The following is a 19,538-nucleotide window of genomic DNA, read 5'->3' as shown; positions in this document are numbered from 1 at the left end:
TATTACAATAACACAATGACTATTACTTAGGGCACTTTATTGCCAGTTTTGAAGTAATAACATGCCACATGCAGGATCTCCTATTGGACAGTTAACCGTGGATAGACAACGCATGCACCTGTGCTCAACGTAACATGTATTTTGATCATGCACGTTGAAGAAAAGGTTTAATATGGAACAGCAGACAAGAGGAAGTGAAAAACGGTGTTGGTAGATAGAGGACAGTGCGGTCAGCAGGAAGGTGGTTTACCAGGAAGGTACTTTACCTGTATGAGTCTGTCTGCCAGAGCAGCACTCTCCTACAGCGCAATGAAGGGTCGGGACAAGGGGTTGACAAGAGAACACAGATGAAAAAGAGCAACGGGATCCCGGGAATAGACAAGACCACAACGAAAGCCAAAAGAGGAAAAAGGAAGGATGAAGCGATTCCATTGAAACATATATGTAGAGAAACAACAAAGGCAAAGAAGAAAAGGCAGCAGTGAGAGATCACTCAGAAAATAGGTGGAAAAACAAAAATACATCAATATAATACTCATAAAATCTCGGCTGTGTATGTGTAGAACTACAAAGCACAATTTATCAACACAAAAGGTGCAAAAAAATTAGCAACACCCGTCAGAGTATTGTTACATATAGGGGTGTCCTGATACGTTTCACTTCCGATACCGATGTTGAAGCCGTGAGTATTGCCCGAAACCCTGGGTTGCCCTGTCCTATTGTCAGGACAGACGCCTAGCGTAGGACCCAGTGAAGAAGCCCATATAATATGTCAATTAATGAATGACAGGGCACTTCATATTAAAAATGTTTACTGCAACGGTATTCCTTGCTGCTCCCTGCTTTGTCACTGACAGGAATATGATGGCAAATTTCCTCACATGGTCTCATTGGCTTCCGTGATGCATAGGATTAGTCCCCAATTTGGAAGGTAGATGTACTAGGTCTCAATCCAGGTCACAGTTGATTTAGGGTCGTTGATAAAATAAATGTCTTATATATGTTAAATTTGCATTTCGCACCCACAAAATATTGAACAATGTATTACCATGAATTGATTAACGTGGACCCCGACTTAAACAAGTTGAAAAACCGATTGTATTGTACCGTATGTCCCGGCAATTAATCTGTGTTCCCAGCACTCCGGCTTATTAGTGATTCCCAGAGCCCAAAAAAAGTCTGCGGGCTATAGAGCGTTTTCTGTTCGGGCTCCAGTACTCTGGAATGCCCTCCCGGTAACAGTTCGAGATGCTACCTCAGTAGAATAATTTAAGTGTCATCTTAAAACTTATTTGAAGTACTGGCTGTCCAGAGTCGGGACCCAGGATGGACCGCTCGTCCAGAGTCGAGACCCAAGATGAACCGCTCGCCTATGCATCGGTTGGGGACATCTCTGCGCTGCTGATCCGCCTCCGCTTGGGATGGTTCCCTGCTGGCTCCACTTTGGATGGGACTCTTGCTACTATATTGGATCAACTTTGGACTTGATTCTCACGGTTACGTTAGATCCACTACGGATTGGGCTTTCACAATATCATGTTAGATCTGCTCGACATCCATTGCTTTCGGTCCCCTGGGGGGGGTCGCCCACATATGTGAATTTTTCCTTGCCCTTATGTGGTCCCTACCGAGGATGTCGTTGTGGTTTGTTCAGCCCTTTGAGGTACTTGTGATTTAGGGCTATATAAATAAACATTGATTGATTGATTGATTGATTGATATTCAGGTGTTACCATTTAGTGGTCAATTGTACGGAATATGTACTGTACTGTGCAATCTACTAATAAAACTTTCAATCAATCAATCAAACCCCATTAAATTGGTATAATACAAAACATGCATCGAATTAAACAAAAAAATTGTGTATACAAAGCAGAAAATATGCTGTAATGGGAGGAGGAGGCCCTAAATAAAATTCTACTTTGGGTCCCAGTTTAGCCTGGAACTTAGCGTGGAGCCCAAGCCACTTTTAACCAGATATATATCGGCACGAATCAAAGGTACATTGTTTTAATATTTTGTAGTGTGAAATGTTGCAAAACTCCTTATCAAGTGAAATGACTCCAAAAACAATGGTAGGTATGAACGTCATCCACCTTATGATCGACTTTTGCTGAATTTAATGTGGTTGTTTCTTTTTTTTGCGACAGCTATTGGTTACAATAATTCATTAAATTACTACGCTCATGAGTCATGAAGCAGTGAGTTGAATGATGCAGACACTGGATACTTTCTAATACGCGACTGCCTTGGAGACTCTGGTAATATGTAACTATAATGATTTTAAACTTAATTATATTGACACGTGCTGTTTTAGACTGCGATATTGTTCAGTTACATAAGACTAGCTTGTGTGCTAAGCTGCCGTGTAGCTGCTAGCTCTTAGTAGCCTAAAGCAGTGGTTCTCAACCTTTTTTCAGTGATGTACCCCCTGTGAACATTTTTTTAATTCAAGTACTCCCTAATCAGAGCAAAGCATTTTTGGTTGAAAAAAAAAAAAAGATAAAAAAGTAAAATACAGCACTATGTCATCAGTTTCTGATTTATTAAATTGTACAACAGTGCAAAATATTGCTCAATTTTAGTGGTCTTTCTTGAACTATTTGGAAAAAAGATACAACAATAACTAAAAACTTGTTGAAAAATAAACAAGTGATTCAATTATAAATACATATTTCTACACATAAGTAATCATCAACTTAAAGTGCCCTTTTTGGGGATTGTAATAGAGATCCATCTGATTCATAAACTTAATTCTAAACATTTCTTCACAAAAAAAGAAAGCTTTAACATCAATATTTATGGAACATGTCTAGAAAAAATCTAGCTGTCAACACTGAATATTGCATTGTTGCATTTCTTTTCTCAGTTTATGAACTTACATTCGTATTTTGTTTAAGTATTATTCAATAAATATATTTATAAAGGATTTTTTAATTGTTGCTATTTTTAGAATATTTTCAAAAAATCTTACGTACCCCTTGGCATACCTTCAAGTACCCGCAGGGGTACGCGTACCCCCATTTGAGAACCACTGGCCTATAGTGTACCATGTTTACCTTTTGTAAATCATTTCACTAAAATTGAAGGAAAGACCAACCTTGAGTGGTTATTGGACGCCATTTAGATGTTATCTGGCTATCTACCTTTGCACAAGTAAACACGCTGCAGGACTACTATCGGAGATTTTAGATTCAAGCTAACCCTAAACTTGTTTTTTTGCGGATATTGGATCGGGACACCCCTACTTGTGGATCCCTACGATGTGCAACTAGAATTGTATTGTGAGGCTGGAAAGTGTATATATCGTAGGTAATGTGGTCCAGTGTATTAATAGCAATACAGATGTGCTACTGTGTCCCCCTCAGGTTCGTCTCTTACCTTCTCTAGGGTCTCAATCCTCTGTTTCAGCAGTCGATTTTCTGTGCGCAGCCTCTGAACACAAGAGCAGACAGTTACAGAGATGTATGCATACCCGATTAGTCGATCAATTGATTGCCACATTGTTGATTGCGTACTGAAGCGACTGGGATCAAATGGAGGGCACTACTTGGTTGTAACCAGCAGAGGCGCTGTTGATCTCAACTACTTTGATTATAGGAGAACACCAGTTACGCTTGTTTTATTCCCAGAGGTTTAAATGCTGAACAATTGTCTTGTCTACACACATTTGTTTACTTATCTTTAAACACACACCTTGATCTCAATTTGTTCCTCCATTTCTTTATTCTTGATGGTGGTATACTCTTTCTCAAGCCTGGTGAAAACAGATAAGGTTTGAGTGGTTTTGTATCCCATATTTAAATGAAATGATAAACAACATTAATTTGGCTCTGTGTTTTGATGCCAGAGGCTAGGAGGTAATGAGGACCCCTTACTTTTTCATTCTCTTGGGGTTGTATTTGATCTGGTAGGCCCTGAGGATCAGCTTGTCTGGGCAGCTGTCAAACTGGTGGGGGATCACCTTCTGGAAATGCTGGAAGACGTGGGCGACATGAGGGATTAGTGATGCCGCAAAGATGCTCCCTCATGTTTAATGCACACCGCACACTTTACAAGGAACATGGGAGATTCACTGTTGCTGCAATAGCGCCTGCTTTGCTGTAAGGATGCAAAGAAAATATGTATATTATTTTGCTTATTGTCGCAAACAATACTTTGACTCTTCATTCACAGCATCACCTACTTCCATAAGGTCTGAATACATGCAAGCCAAAATATTCCAACGTTGAATGTATTTTCAGTTGAAGTGTATTTGTTCAACGAGTATTTTTGCAGAAATTGCAAAAAAATGTATTTAAAGCCAACCATATGATCGACACGTTCTGTTCGGCTTTGACTACTGCTTTGCACATGTTTAGTTCAACCCCCAATTCCAACCATTCATTGCCTCACTGCTTGGCACTGAGCATCAAGGGTAAGAATTGGGGGTTAAATCACCAAATGATTCCCGAGCGAGGCCACCGCTGCTGCTCACTGCTTCCCTCACCCCCCAGGGGGTGAACATGGGTATGTGTCAAATGCAGAGGATAATTTCACACCGAGTGTGTGTTTGACTATCGTTGGGACTTTAACTTAACTTTATAGTTCTATGTAAAAGAAAATCCTTTAAGAATTATTGTTTTGTGTATTATTAATTATGCAAAAAGTCAAAACATTTGGGTAATATTGTCTTTATTCCCATTAAGTATCTCTTATCCTACCAACTTTTGCCATTTTTATGTTAAAAATAATTTATAATAATACATTTATGTGTGTGCAGGCTAAACGTGTAAAAAATAGTAACAATCAATGATAGTAGTATTTGTTAATTAATAATTAGGGCTGTCAAGGTTAATGCGAGTTAACGAAACATTTCTTTAACTATTCTATTTTTTATCTTCATTCATGTGTTCTGTGTGACCGTCAGTCAATACCGTAGTGGGGGGAAAAGCAGAGGTTTTATAGCTGATGTACAGCCACAAGTGTGAACAGATGGCGTGCATAAATGAACAAAGAAAAGTTTATATTGGATGGAAAATTAGCTTCAAAGCCCTGGCGGGTCTTTCTCTCGACAAGATCAAAGTTATTTCTATCTACTGTCTATAAGTAGATGCCACTGTCCAATGCCACGTCTTAGTTGCTAGCAGCTAAGGTTGCGCTATAAAGAATATATACGATATAAATGATATAAGTTTGGCCGATTATAGAGCTTTTGATACTATTGTTTTATTGTAGGGGTGTAACGGTTTTGTAACTATCACAGTATTTCAGTTATAAAGTCTTCACAAAAATGCTGTGACGTGTGATGGTGTCAAACAAAAACCTGGTGCGTAATTCTTTTCTGCCGCTTTAGTGTTGGCCGGGTCTGAAAATAAACTAAGTCTCCCAAAATCTTCTGCTCAGTGCGGGACCGGCAAGATGGGGCCGTGGAACGCCGTAAGCAGGAAGTGGAGTACGTTGGCAAATTGTTGTTTTTGGACATTTCATCAAAATGTCCTCAGATCTTTTAGAATTATGTTGCTAACAAGCAAACCCCGGTGAAAACATAAACTCTTTGGCAGAGGTAAGAAAGTCTGCATTCTGCGGAGAAAAGCGCACCCCTTTTATCTCAGATTCAGCCCGTGACGCCGCAGCACGCCAAGGGAAATCACCCATAAAAAAATGTTTACAGAGCAGGAAATAAAAAGTAAACTGAAAAAATTCTTGAGGAACCCTCAATCCATCCATTGATTTTCCAATGCTGGTCTCTCTATCGAGCTGCGCTTGGCCGGAGGGCAGCATCCTAGACAATTCCCCACATCATAAAACCATCACCCAGAAAATATATTTGAAGCGAGCGAAACCAAACATCAGTTTGAGAGAAATGTACATTATCCATCTATCCATTTTCTACCGCTTATTCCCTTCAGGGTCACGGGGGGTGCTGAGGCCTATCTCAGCTACAATCTGGCGGAAGGCGGCGTACACCCTGGACAAGTCGCCACCTCATCGCAGAAAATGTACATTATTATAAGTTAAATTACAAGTTAACTTTTCTTAGAAACAGCATATTCCAGACTGATATAAAAAATGTCTACTGTAGAGGACACTGCTGTAAGACGGTAAAGGTTGAAAAACACTAAAGAAGATTATTATTATTTTATTATTTTATATTGGATGCTTACATTGTCACTTTAAACTAAGTTTTTTTTAATATTTGCTTGAAGCAGTGGATGTCCCTGCACAATTCTTTGTACTTAATATACATGTTTGTAGTACAACTAAACCATTTTAGCATTATGTTTGTGTTCAATTACAGCAAGTTTGTTCATCCTAAATATTCATTTTACACACAAAATTTTTAAGCAAAGTTGTGGGGGTCGAGGGACGGAAGGGGGGGGGGGGGTGTTGTACATATACCACAATATCGGACCATTTCCTCAATACCGTGAGATTTGATACCTCCATCCATCCATCCATTTTCTACCGCTTATTGCCTTTGGGATCGCGGGGGGCACCGGTGCCTATCTCAGCTAGAATCGGGCGGAAGGCGGGGTACACCCTGGACAAGTCGCCACCTCATCGCAGGGCCAACACAGACAGACAACACTCACACTCACATTCACACACTATGGCCAATTTAGTGTTGCCAATCAAACTATCCCCAGGTGCATGTCTTTGGAGGGAACCCACGCAGTCACGGGGAGAACATGCAAACTCCACACAGAAAGATCCCGAGCCCGGGATTGAACCCAGGACTACTCAGGACCTTCGTATTGTGAGGCAGACGCACTAACCCCTCTTCCACCGTGAAGCCAGATTTGATACCTTTACATCTCTATTATATTGTGAAGATGCATGACAATGGCACATTTTAGCATTGCCCTCAAAATTTGACAGCAACAAGCGAACAAACGAGTCCTCAACGCACTACAGCATGCAAAACCTCTTCTAAATCAGTAGTCTTCGCCTTCATGGCAGCAAATAAACTAAGTTTCGTGTATGTATCATCACTGGAGGACGAGGAATAGCTAAACATGCTTTACTAGACACCGTGGGAGGATATGCTAACGGCAAGCTAGAATTCTTTACTGCAAACAAAGCTGGGCGGGTCGACACAAATATTGACACTAACAGTACGATAACAATAGTATCAGTATATTGTCAATACTACTACAGTGGTTAGATCAGTACTTTTTTAGAATCAAAATTGTTGTTGTTTTTGTTTACAAGCTCAGTAAATAGGTCCCAGAACACAGACGAAGAGCAAACCACATTGATTTAAATAACAGGAAATTAAATTAAATTGATATTCTGTGTATTTGCCAGATTATAATTGTGTTAAAAAAAGTTAATCATTTAGTGATGTTGACAATTTGAAGTATATATTAGTAGCAGCATTGGTATGACCAATAGTGTAACTACTTGGTGTTGGTTTGATACTCAAATTTTGTAAAACAAAAACTTCCATCTCGCTGTGATTAATCACGACTAATAAATAGTTAACTAGGGGCGAAATGTAATAAATCGTAATTGAATATTTCAATTATTGGACAGCCCTAGTAAAACATGTTCGTCAACTTAAAATGTGCATCAGTGGCTGCTTACCTGCGACATGCCCTCCATGTCCAGCTGAATGAGGTCCGTCTGGTTGTACTGCAGGATGGCCATGCCTACACGGAAGATGATCTCCAGGCCCTGCAGAAAGGTCATATCGCTGAAGGGACAATAGCAAAACTTCAGCACTATCCATTCTAAAATATTGAAATATTCCTACCTCGTACATAAAAATGTCAAATATACGTGTGGCAACAGGCAGAGGGAGGAAAGTGAGGAACAAGGTGAGGAACCAGGATGATGCATACATGGATGTATGAAAACTCTGGGACCGGAAATGGACGTTAAGCTCTGGAAGTTGCTCCTGAGATAAAAAAAAAACAAGTATTTTTTCAAGGATGTAACTTTGCTGCCCCCTTGTGGATGAAACACCACCCGGCTTCCCATTTACCTGCAGAAGATACTCAAACTGGTAGATGCAGAGGCCCAATTCGGCCATACTGGGTTTGAAAAGCTCTCTAAGACGGTATTCTTGCATCAGACGCACAAAGACGCAAAACGCCTCCTCTTCAGGCATCTGAGAGAAGGCGAGGAAGCAGTTCCATGAGTAAAAAAATAAATAGAAATACATTTTATTAAAAAAAAAAAAAACAGGTACGGTCGACCTTCGCTGCATTGCGCTTCAAACATTGAGGCTTTACCAGAAAGCAAATATTTTTTGGATTAAAAAAAAGAGCATATTCAAATAAATTGTTGGTCTTGAATTATCTATTTTCAGGCATAAAAATGGCTAACTAAAAATATCAATACTGCAATAGTATTGGTCACTAGATGAGCCCAAACCGATCAGTGTCAAGGTGACTAAAAGGAGTTATTTCATGTCTAAAAAACTTGCATGATATTGAAACTTTTGTTTAGAAGGTACAAATTGTATTTTTTAAAACTCTATCAATGAAAAATATTTATAATTAATGATTCCTATTTGCAAAAATTCATTTATCGCGGTCATGTGCGGAACCAATTAACAGTGAGGGCCAACTGTAATACTTTTTGTGATTGTCAATCCACAATCAAAAGTGGCTACCATTATTTTCCAGCACTGCCTCAGTGCTCTTTGGCTAAAACAAGGGCTTCAATGATTGCCTTTCTTTTCTTCAGGACGACATCATTGAGCTGGTGGATGTAACACGAGGTCGCCAACGTCCACCAGCTGTGATGTCGTCGTGGAGCAGTGGATGAGGACAAAAATAATGGTCGGCCCAATGTGGACATTTTCACTTAGGAGTGTATTCACTTTTGTTGCCAGTGGTTTAGACATTAATGGCTGTCTGTTGAATTTATTTTTAAAGAGACAGTATATCAACACGGTTATACGAGCTGTTCACTGATTACTTTAGATTGCATCAGTGTCATTGTCCAATAACGGTGTACTCACGTTTGTGAGATAATGTACTACAAAAAAAGTACTACAAATACAGAGGAAATGCCAGCTGGCATTGGTTGACTTCCAAGTTATTCTAATTTCAAACATGTTAGTCTTTTCCCCATAAAGGGAATTAATTAGTTCCAGGTTGATACAAATCATAAAACATACATACTACAATTGTGAGGCATATTTTCCCATAATCCACTGTACCTGTGTTTTTAATGGTAATTACCAGCTATATGGAGTGACACTAATTGCCATAGTGACATTACCTGCATGAGTAGGAGACCAACAATAAACGCGCTGCCTTGGCAGTAGCCCACCTCTCGATCCACAAGGGAGTACGCCTAAAAAACAGACAAATGACATTCACAAAACAACATTTTTAAAAAAGAGGAACTAGTATTTTTTTTTTTTTACTTTGCATCATTCACAATGCCTATGTATGACCAGAAAACACGTTTTACTTTCTTTATGCATTCTCATTCGTAAAATGCGGCAAATAGAAGGCCCATAAGGCACCTCTAAAAAACAAAACGCCAAAACCTACCAACAATAATCCGTTTACATGTCGTGACCTGAATATAAACCAAGTGTTAGTGGCATTGTTATTATTAAGTTAATTAAGTACCAATGATTGTCACACACACATTAGGTGCGGTGAAAATTGTCCTCTTTATTTGACCCATCCCCTCGTTCACCCCCTGGGAGGTGAGGGGAGCAGTGGCCGTGCGCGGGAATCATTTCTGGTGTTTTAACCCCCAATTCCAACCCTTGATGCTGAGTGCCAAGCAGGGAGGTAGTGGGTCCCATTTTTATAGCGTTTGGGTTTGAATTCACAACCTTCCGATCTCAGGGCGGACACTCTAACCACTAGGCCACTGAGTAGGTGGCCTAGTGCCTATAAGCACAAACGCAGATGAACTACTTTTAGCAGCGCATTGATCACAGACAGGTAACTAACTTAAGTTATGCTGCTGTATAAACATGGTGAGCGGCTGCATCCCCTCTGATTTGGTGAAAGTTAAATTTAAATTATAAATAATAGCTTTCACTTGTTTAGTAGAATGTGGCCATAAACCAAGAAATTGACCAACTTCGATATTTTTTTTACCTGCATGAGGATTATGATTAATTCTTTACCTAAGTGGGTAGATATGGACAGTCGGCATCCAAATGAGAGCAGACATTGTACAGTAAGTGATTGTCTAATTATTTTTGTAGTTTGTATTTCTTGTTTAGCACCTAACAATACTGCTGCAGTACTTGCTGGATCTGTTTTGCACACAGCTTCGAAAACTTGTAGCTCAGCCTAAAAAATATAAGGTTTTAGATCATCATTTGCAGTCATTGTTTGTTGTCATGAAGTATGCTACAAGTGGGAGTTAAAGTAAAAAGTGAACGTTACAATGCGTCTGTGAAATTAATTTGCTGCTGAATGCTTAAAGGGGAACTGCAATTTTTTTGGAGTTTCACAATTTTTATGAAAGAAAAGACAACAGAAGTTTTTTGAAATTTTTTTAAAATGCTTTTTAACTTGTAAAATCAACCATTAAACACAATAAAAAACATCCAAAAAGCTCCAACAACATTCCATTTACATTTCGTGACTTAAATATTAACCAAGTATTAGTGATATTGTTAATATAAATGCCAACGAAGACAAACTATTCATAGCGGCACCGTCATCACGAGCTTGTGTGACAATGTTGACATGATGAACTGATAAGCTGCTTCCTTGTTTCCTTGCTCGTCAAACCTTATTCTAGATCATAAATTATGCTTCTTATGTGTGCCCGTTACTACATTACATTTATACTTACATCATGTCTAATAAAACTTTATTGAAGATGTTTTGTTTTGTTTTTAAATTGAGCAGCTCCCATAAGCTCCAATGTAAGCAGACTTTTTAGCGCATTTATTTACTCTTTAGAATGCATTTTTTTTAAATCCATGGTCTTGTCTCTCATAATGATTGTGAAATTCCAAAAAAGTGCAGTTCCCCATTAAAATGATCAAAATACGCAAATATTACGTTATAATGAATGAGCCTGTTACTACATTACATATCTACTAACAGCGTGTATATGCAACTTTGATGAAAGTTTTTGATTATTTTTAGAGTATTTTATAAAATCCAATTACCTCCATTGTTAGCTGACTTTTGCGAGCTTTTAATGATGATTTACAATCCAAAAAATATATAAAATATGTGGTGTTTTCTTACATAAGAATTGTGAATGATTGGCAATATTTATTTTAGGTCACACTGGCTGACATGTTAAGTCTGCAAGAAACAATCAGATCTTTCACTTTTTTTTAATTTCCAGAGTAGAAGAGACATTTTTTGCATATTTCCATTTACCAGCATTAAGATGTGTTTGAAAACGTCCCTCCATGACTGGTGAGGACTTTATTTTTTAACTTGTTTTTTTTTTACCAAACTACCCACATGATAAGCTACAATACAATACTGTACACTTTAGTGAAGTGAAGTGAATGATATTTATATAGCGCTTTTCTCTAGTGACTCAAAGCGCTTTACATAGTGAAACCCAATATCTAAGTTACATTTCAACCAGTGTGGGTGACACTGGGAGCAGGTGGGTAAAGTGTCTTGCCCAAGGACACAACAGCAGTGACTAGGATGGCGGAAGCGGGAATCAAACCTGTAACCCTCAAGTTGCTGGCACGGCCGCTCTACCAACCGAGCTATTTTATTGGCACAAATATAAGACAACCTAAAAGGTATAAGATGGTCACTGCCGTGTGCGAGTCACAGAAAAAAGTGCTGACTCACTTAAGGAGTAACTTTGCACCACCTGTTTGCAAGCATAATTAAATCAGTAGACCCTGAATAGAAGACAAGCCGTCTTTATCGGCTTCCTTCTCAGGTAAAGAAACCCCTCTGACTTTACATTTGGCTCATAACATAATTTTGTAAGGTAATATAATCCTCAATCACATTTGCTCTAGGGCCAAAATTATTATACTATTTATAAACTATTGATTATTAGGGCAGTGAATCTTTGGACACCACACGATTGAATTTGATTCGATTCTTAGGGGTAAACATTCGATTCAGAAACGATTCAAAACTATTCAATTCAAAATGAATATTTTTTTAATAACATTCGGTGTCAGTTCTATCATCAACTACATTCCTCCATAAAAGATAAACAGCGTTGATACATTTCTATTTTACTTAAAAGAAAACTGGTTTTGTTTAATAAAATTCTACTCAAACGTTTAATGAAGTCAAATACAAAAAAGGCAACAAGAGAAGTGGCCAACACTTTCTTGACAATATGATCTGCCTAAGCGGATAAAAAAAAAAAGTACAAGAAAATAGATTTTAGATTTTTTTTTAATCGATCAAGAATTGCTCCAAATAAGAATCGGGATTCATTCCTAAAGTTATTGGAGATGTTAGGATGTTTTTTTTAAAAGGCTTTATAGGCACAATTGAGGGGCACCCGTAGGCTCCAACGTAAGCGGATATTTGATGCATTTATTTACTCTTTAGAATGCATTGAAAAAATAATCCATGGTTTTGTCTCATAATAATTGTGAACGATAGGCAAAATTCCCCAAAAAAGTGCAGTTCCCCCTTAATATGATCAAAATACATTTCTATATTACTTAAAAGAAAACGTGTTTGTTTAATAAAATTCTACTCAAACATTTAATGAAGTCAAACAAGAGAAGTATCCAACACAAAAAAAAGACAAAAAAATTTATTTTGGATTTTTTTTATATCGATTAAGATTTGCTACAAATAATCGCCATTCATTCCAAAAGTAATTTTTTTTGACACCCCTATTGATAATGTTCAGTATATTACTACTACCCAATACTGTATATTTTCTAAGGGTGCAAGCTAAGTATTGGACCTATAATTGTCAGGCAAAATGAGGAATTATGATGTCATACCGATAAATACGATAACATTAAAAATAACTTAAATAACTTAAAAAAACAAAAAAACATTTTTTTTCAGTGAGGCGACTTCACCCGAAGTTGTTCGAGTGAGCAAATCAAACGCTCCTTTGCTCTTAAGTGTAATGCTGTAAACGGCCTGTCGTAAAACTCACTGTAAACTAGGATTGAAGCTATTGATAATTTCAGTATTCGAATAATCTATGGATTTTTTGACATCCATTAATCGAGTGATCGGATAATCCGACTTTACAGCCTTAATATGTATTTTAGGGTAAACTGTGGGGAAAAAAAAAATTCTGCTTGCCATAATCTTCATTTTTTTTCTATGAATAAATACACAACATTGAAATTGCACTTTCAACAACAACAAGTTAATCAGAATAAATGCACACATTTTTAGGAACTACACCCATTTAATGATTAATCAAAGCCACCGAATCAACCTTATCAAATTAATCGATTTAAGAGATGGTTGCAGCCCTACTGTAAACAAACATTGCATCGGTAATGTAGGACTTTAAGTGTCCTATTTGCACCAAATGTACTGCAAACATTCCTTGAGGAGGGAAATAAACCTTGAGTTTCAACACATCAAACCTTATCAGCCACCTAAAAGGCCAGCATTGCTACAAAGGTGTTTTGAAAGCCTACAAAGACACTTGATGCTGAAAATAAAAATCTTCTCTTATACCAGTAGCAAAGAAAAGTGTGGCTCTAAATTTAAAACATAATACATGCAATAATGTATGCAGTTTATAACAAGCCTCAGTATACAATAAACAGTATTAATGATAACTGCAGTAAAACTCTCGAACGTTAGCATTACCGTTTTTAAAGATTTTGTATTTAAAAACTGATTGGTAACTGCACTTGGACAAACTCACGGACTGACTGGCGGCAGCTTGCTAGTTTAAATGCTAACATTAAAGAAAACAAGGGACATTAAAGTCTTACCCCAGGGCTTGAATTTAACCGCGGCAACTTCGGCAAGTGCTGCGACCGCCCTCGTCTTTCGCTGAAATGCCCAAAAAATGTACCAACATTTGCGGCAAGAACATGCCATGACTGCCCTTGACTTTTTACTCGTTAATAGATGAGAGGTATAACAATAAACGGTATAATGATAATTTTGCGATAAAATCCCTGACGGTTAGTCATACCGTTTAATTTTTTAATTACCCAAAAGCCGTCATTTATTAATGCATTTTCAGCAACACGAAGTCAGGCGCATGCGTAATAGCGGTGTTTGGCTTGATAATCATGGCGGACTAACGACACAGACTTTGCTGCGGAGATTTCCCCTCGGAGTAAATGAAGCAAAGTGCTTGGTTTAACATAATTTCCCCTCGCTTCCCGCCGTGCTTTTAAGAGCCCACTGCTGTGTTTAGATGGAGACAGGTGTGGACAATATTGGAGACACTTGTCCCCACACTAAAAGTATACAGCGAAGGAGAAAACAATTTGATGTTTTGCAGCAGGCAATGTTTATTAAGTCTTTACTTTGTTAACATGGATGTTCACTCGTCCTTTATTTAACTGCAAACTGTATCAGTGTTCAAATAACATCAATACTAGCTCAAATGTTTAGTCATCTCATCGAATGTGGGAGGTATCACTACGGGTTTTTTTGTTGGCCAAACTGTTGTACTGAAGCACTAGGGAGGCGTTGAAGAACTAAGCTTGTTTATTGGACTTCCTCTTCATTAACCAAACTGCTTTATGTTTTATTTTAATATCAAAAAGTAAACACCAGGTTTTTTTTTTTTTTACATTAATTGTGTTTTTTTTATGTCACTAAGGTGTAACACAGCATTCTGTTCATGTTTTATTAATTAGTATAATTCCTATAAGACACATTTCTGCTCAAACTCTTAATGGATCTGTCCCGATAAAGCATCTACATGTACATATAAATGTACTTAACTTAGATTAAATAAATGAATAAAAACTCTCTATCAAAATGTAAAAAATAGAGACAAAGGCATCGTGTAATGATGTATTAAAGAATACAAAAAAATACAAAAATATATTTGTCTATAAGTATAAGAATAATGCTTATCTACAGTCTATTTATTAGACATTACAATTGACATGATGATATTAGGTTTACACCACAACACTGCTTTACCTAACAGTCAGTAATCATATCAATAAATGTTTGCCTTGGTGCCCTAAAATATGAGCCCTCCTTTAAGGCAACACTTGCCTTAAAGGTTAAAAAGTTAAAAGTCGAGGGCTATTATCCCATTAAGAAACAACATACCCCAATCTAAACCTATATACAGTAAACATTACTGTCTGAGCAAATACGATGATTGATTGTGCACATTGAACCTACAAACTGTGCTCTCTTGGAACACAGTGATCGTTTTATACTCAGACATGAGACAGAGGTGTTTTTACGATGCATTCCAGGACCGCTGAACAGAGTAGGACGCCACAATGCCTGCCACTAATCAATATTAATAATATATTTTGTTTGTTACACACTTTACATTTAAATACATCTTCAAAAGGTGCTAGTACAAAGTAGTATTTAAACAATACAATCTTAGCCATTAATATAGATAAAATAGTAAGACAAACACTATCAGTGAAGCATAAGAAACAAAACATGCCAAATAGTGGCTTTTCTAACAGTGTGTCTGTTTATTTTGAATTATTTAAAAATTACTTGGTCAATAGATTTCAGTGTGTATAAGTAATTTTTTAACATGTTCAACAATAATGCAATAATGATTTAATGATAATAATAATGGTGGTATGAGATTTTCATATCATTACATCCAAGCAGAGGACAATCTAATATGCAACAATATACAGTACTTTAAAATTCTAACAGAATACATGTGTCTGTCTTCTAGTAAAACGCATTACCAACTTGTGAATGTAAACACACGCGGAAACAAAGACGTTAATAGAAAAGGACAGCAGTCCCACCTCTTCATAAATGTCAAGCATCACACTGCCAAATGCTGAACCGCTCCTCACCTTCATCACGTTAAAGAGGACCTCCTGGCCCAGACTATCCTGACCTTTGAAGAACTCGTGCTCGGGGTAGGTGCGTGCGATGTCCCGACGAATGAGCTTCTCGCAAGGGGACGACATCTTCAGCAACTCTGAATACTGATTCTTTACTGGCATGTCCGTGGCGTTGCCCAGCAGCTGCCACACGATGGCACGGAAGTGATGAGGAATGCCCTTCCTAATCAACTCCTGGAGGACACAGAGATATAAATATATATTATCCAGAGATAAAACCAGTATGTCTTCATCAAGGAACATTCATTCCATTAGGTACAGCTGCACAATCTAATCCATCTAGCCTTCCCACGCTTTCTCTCTTGTGCACAGAGAGGCAAGAGAGACCAACTAGGCAACTTTTGTACGCTCATACACTATTTAGGAGAGTGCTGTCCAAAGTGCGGGGCGATTTTTTTAACGGCCCGCGTCATCTTAAAAAACACTTTTGAAAAAACACATGAAGTGGAACGAAAGGGCAAATTGGTGTAATGTAACAAAACATTTTGCAATATTGACACAAACTACACAAAGCTGCAATGCAGGTATTTTTAATCTTTTTACTTTAAAACTCATTGCTCCAAAAATAACTTATAATTGACAAAATTGAAGTTGATCTAGAGACTTAAGCATTGAAAGTAAAAATAATACATATTAATATATATGACTTATTTTTAACACTTTTGTGAGTTGGGGCCTTAAAACAATACTTAATCATAATAAATGTTATGAATTATTAACAGATTTAAGGTCCCAATTACTTCACATCAAATATTGCATTTTGAAAAATATTTTTGGGAAAAATGTTGCAAATTTTGTGGTTTTGCGATAAAAAAAAAGGGGTTTCTTAAAAAAAAAAAAAAAGGCTATCAAACAATGGCATCAGATAGATATGAAGTTGATCTACAGATATTTAAGCGTTGAAAATAAAAAAATATATATTATTTTTAACACTTTGATGACATTTTTGGGTCCTCAGGACCTTTAACATTCACCAAAATTGAGTGAAGCCTTAAAAAGGAACTGCAGAGTGCCTATCTTTCACACTCATTAAGAAAGTATGTATTTCTTAAAATGCATTCTAACTCGTAAATAAAAGTCTGCTTACAATGGATTCAATAAGATGTCCTTTATTCTAACAATAAAACCATCTAAAGAACCATCCAAAAGCCACCAACATTACTCTTGTTTGATTTTTTGCCTTGAATATTACCCATGTGTTAGGGATATTGTTATTATAAGCGCTAACGCATACAATCTTTTTATAGGGGCGCCGTGATCACAGAGCGCTAATGAGCTTGTGTTGCTATATTGACATCATCAGCTGGTGAGCTGCGCCCTCGCCTCGTAGCTCATGAAAATTGATTCTAGATCATAAATCATGCCCCTCACCTTGATACTAGAAGGATGAGAACATAATCCGACAATATAGGTCAACATTGGCATCTAATTTAGACCCGTGAATGTCAAAGACACAAAAAGATGCTTGGTTTTAAAGCCCTTTTTTCTTTGTGAAGATTATGAGTCATTCTTTATCTAAATAGAATATATGAACTACTCAATAGCCGGCATCTCAGGGAGAGCAGACATTGTACAATAAGTTATGTTTTATTGTTTGTTGGCTCTCATAAAGTCATAAATCCAGAAAATGCAATCATTGTGATGCGTTTGTGAAATTAATATACCGCTGTATGCTTAAAATGATCAAAATACGTAAATATTACATGTTATTAAAATGTGCCTGTTACTACATTACATACATACTTACAGCCAGGGGTGTCGCCAGACATATTTCAGTGGGGCACGTGCCCCACTGTTGATCTGCAGTGCCCCAGTAAAAATTTCACCAGTAAAAAAACAAACACTTCAGAGTTTTAAGTCTACATAACATAGACAACAGCGCACATACTACTTAGTATGGTAATTGCTTGCTACTGTATTCACTCCACTAACAATGAGCACATGGCTAATTAATATGGTAATTTATTCACGTGTGGATCGAGACTTCGTTTGAGAGAGAGAGAGAGAGAGAGAGAGAAAAAGAGAGGGGGGGGGGGGCTGCGAATCACTGCTGAGGTAGGTAACGTTAGCCAACAACAATTTGTTAATTACATTATTTTGATTTTGATTTGACTCAAACTGTAACTCCTAGATGGATATCAGAAAGTTATTCGCCCGCAGCAATGAAGAAAAAGCGAGGAATGAGAGATGTAAGTGAAGTCCTAGCTAGCTAGGCAACATCATTGTCTTAAGTTGATGCTAAGTTATCTAACGTTATTCTTTGTATCAAGACAAACATTCATTTGCTGTACGAGCTGTCGGGGGAATTTCCAATGAACATGAAACATAATGTTGGTTATTGTCTGCTGGTTCTGCATCAATGATGATTTGGAGTCAGCATGTGTGAGTTGAGTGCTTCTCAAATGGTTTATCCTCAGGAAGAAAAACATTTTTCCATATCATCAAGTCGTGAGCCAATTTTTAAATCATTCAAGTTTATTTCACAGAAAAATAGCACAGTAGAGTTGTCTTGTTAATCGGTGTGACTTTGACTAAAATAATCTTGTTTTGTCACCAGAAAAATGGCTACAGCTAAAGCATCTGGTTTTGTTTCCAGAAAAAATAGTAACATTTCTGTATTTGTTTTCAGAAAGATGGCTAAAAATATCGGGTTTTGTTGCCCCATTTAGATTTTTTTTAAATATATTTCCATGTCTGTCCTGAGTCCTCCTCCAACTTGTTAGTTGGTTTGCCTTTTGCTAAAATACTCACTAATAGTCACGAGAAAAAAGGCTAAAATAATCTGGTTTTGTTGCCACAATTTGATTTTTTTCTCCCTAAACTTTTTTTTTTCATGCACACATCTGACTGAAAATGACACACAATCCACTTTTATGTCACGACCCAGCAGTTGGGAACCACTGGTCAACTGTATAACAGTTACTGTAATATTTCCATGTCTGTCCAGAGTGATTGACCACTTTGCAAAAATGAAAAGGAGACGTTACAGTTTACGTCTCAGAAAATGATTCCCTGAACAGACACACAACAGTTGTTAATTTATTCTACTACTGTGGCTTTATTGTTTTGTGTATATTTTAGTTTTGTGTATCTGAAATTGGATTAGCCACATTGCCATAAATGGAAATTAAGTAATATAAAAGAACCCAGAGATGTAGGGGTGCTTTATTTTTTGTTTTACTTTTGTAGATGTTAAATTTGCAGATGATTACTGTAATAAACACTTCAAAAAGAATGATTGCTCTTCCTTTTTGCTTTTACCAGTAGCAGTTTAGAAGTCTGGAGTAAAAAAGTGCACAAGTAGGTCAAATGCATTAGTTAATTTCAGGTGGTTAATCAGAGATTCATACAACATAATCTGATAGGATTTCATAGTTTAAAGCACTATTTATGTATTTTTTATGATAAATAAGTGCTAAAAATGTTTTTGCTTGCGCGCTTTGCACGCTCACATGAATTATTTGTGCCCCAGGTGTGCCCCAGTACAGTATTAGGTCTAGTGACGCCCCTGCTTACAGCGTGTAGTTACAACCTTAACGGAGGTGTTTGGATGTTTTTTTTAAGCACTTTATAGGCAGAATAGAGCAATTCCCTTCGGCTCCTTTGTAAG

The 19,538-nt window shown here is 37.3% G+C and overlaps 1 protein-coding gene across 2 annotated transcripts in view; it reads right to left on the bottom strand.

Annotated features, from left to right (window-relative positions):
• The window catches only part of evi5l (ecotropic viral integration site 5 like), a 92,816-nt gene that overhangs the window by 30,536 nt on the left and 42,742 nt on the right, over positions 1-19,538 (bottom strand). Inside the window, exons 4-12 of one of the 2 annotated variants that reach the window (XM_061911493.1) lie at positions 15,878-16,102; positions 9,217-9,291; positions 7,970-8,095; positions 7,739-7,882; positions 7,570-7,659; positions 3,879-3,976; positions 3,697-3,757; positions 3,382-3,435; positions 267-299 (exon numbers count right to left, since the gene is read on the bottom strand). In XM_061911493.1, the coding sequence (XP_061767477.1) occupies positions 267-299; positions 3,382-3,435; positions 3,697-3,757; positions 3,879-3,976; positions 7,570-7,659; positions 7,739-7,882; positions 7,970-8,095; positions 9,217-9,291; positions 15,878-16,102 (906 nt within the window). The remainder of the gene's footprint in view (positions 1-266; positions 300-3,381; positions 3,436-3,696; positions 3,758-3,878; positions 3,977-7,569; positions 7,660-7,738; positions 7,883-7,969; positions 8,096-9,216; positions 9,292-15,877; positions 16,103-19,538) is intronic. The other variant, XM_061911498.1, reaches the window with a different exon arrangement.

The sequence above is a fragment of the Nerophis ophidion genome, linkage group LG01, assembly GCF_033978795.1.
Source record: "Nerophis ophidion isolate RoL-2023_Sa linkage group LG01, RoL_Noph_v1.0, whole genome shotgun sequence".
NCBI lineage: Eukaryota > Metazoa > Chordata > Actinopteri > Syngnathiformes > Syngnathidae > Nerophis > Nerophis ophidion.
This window is presented reverse-complemented; position numbering and strand designations above follow the sequence as displayed.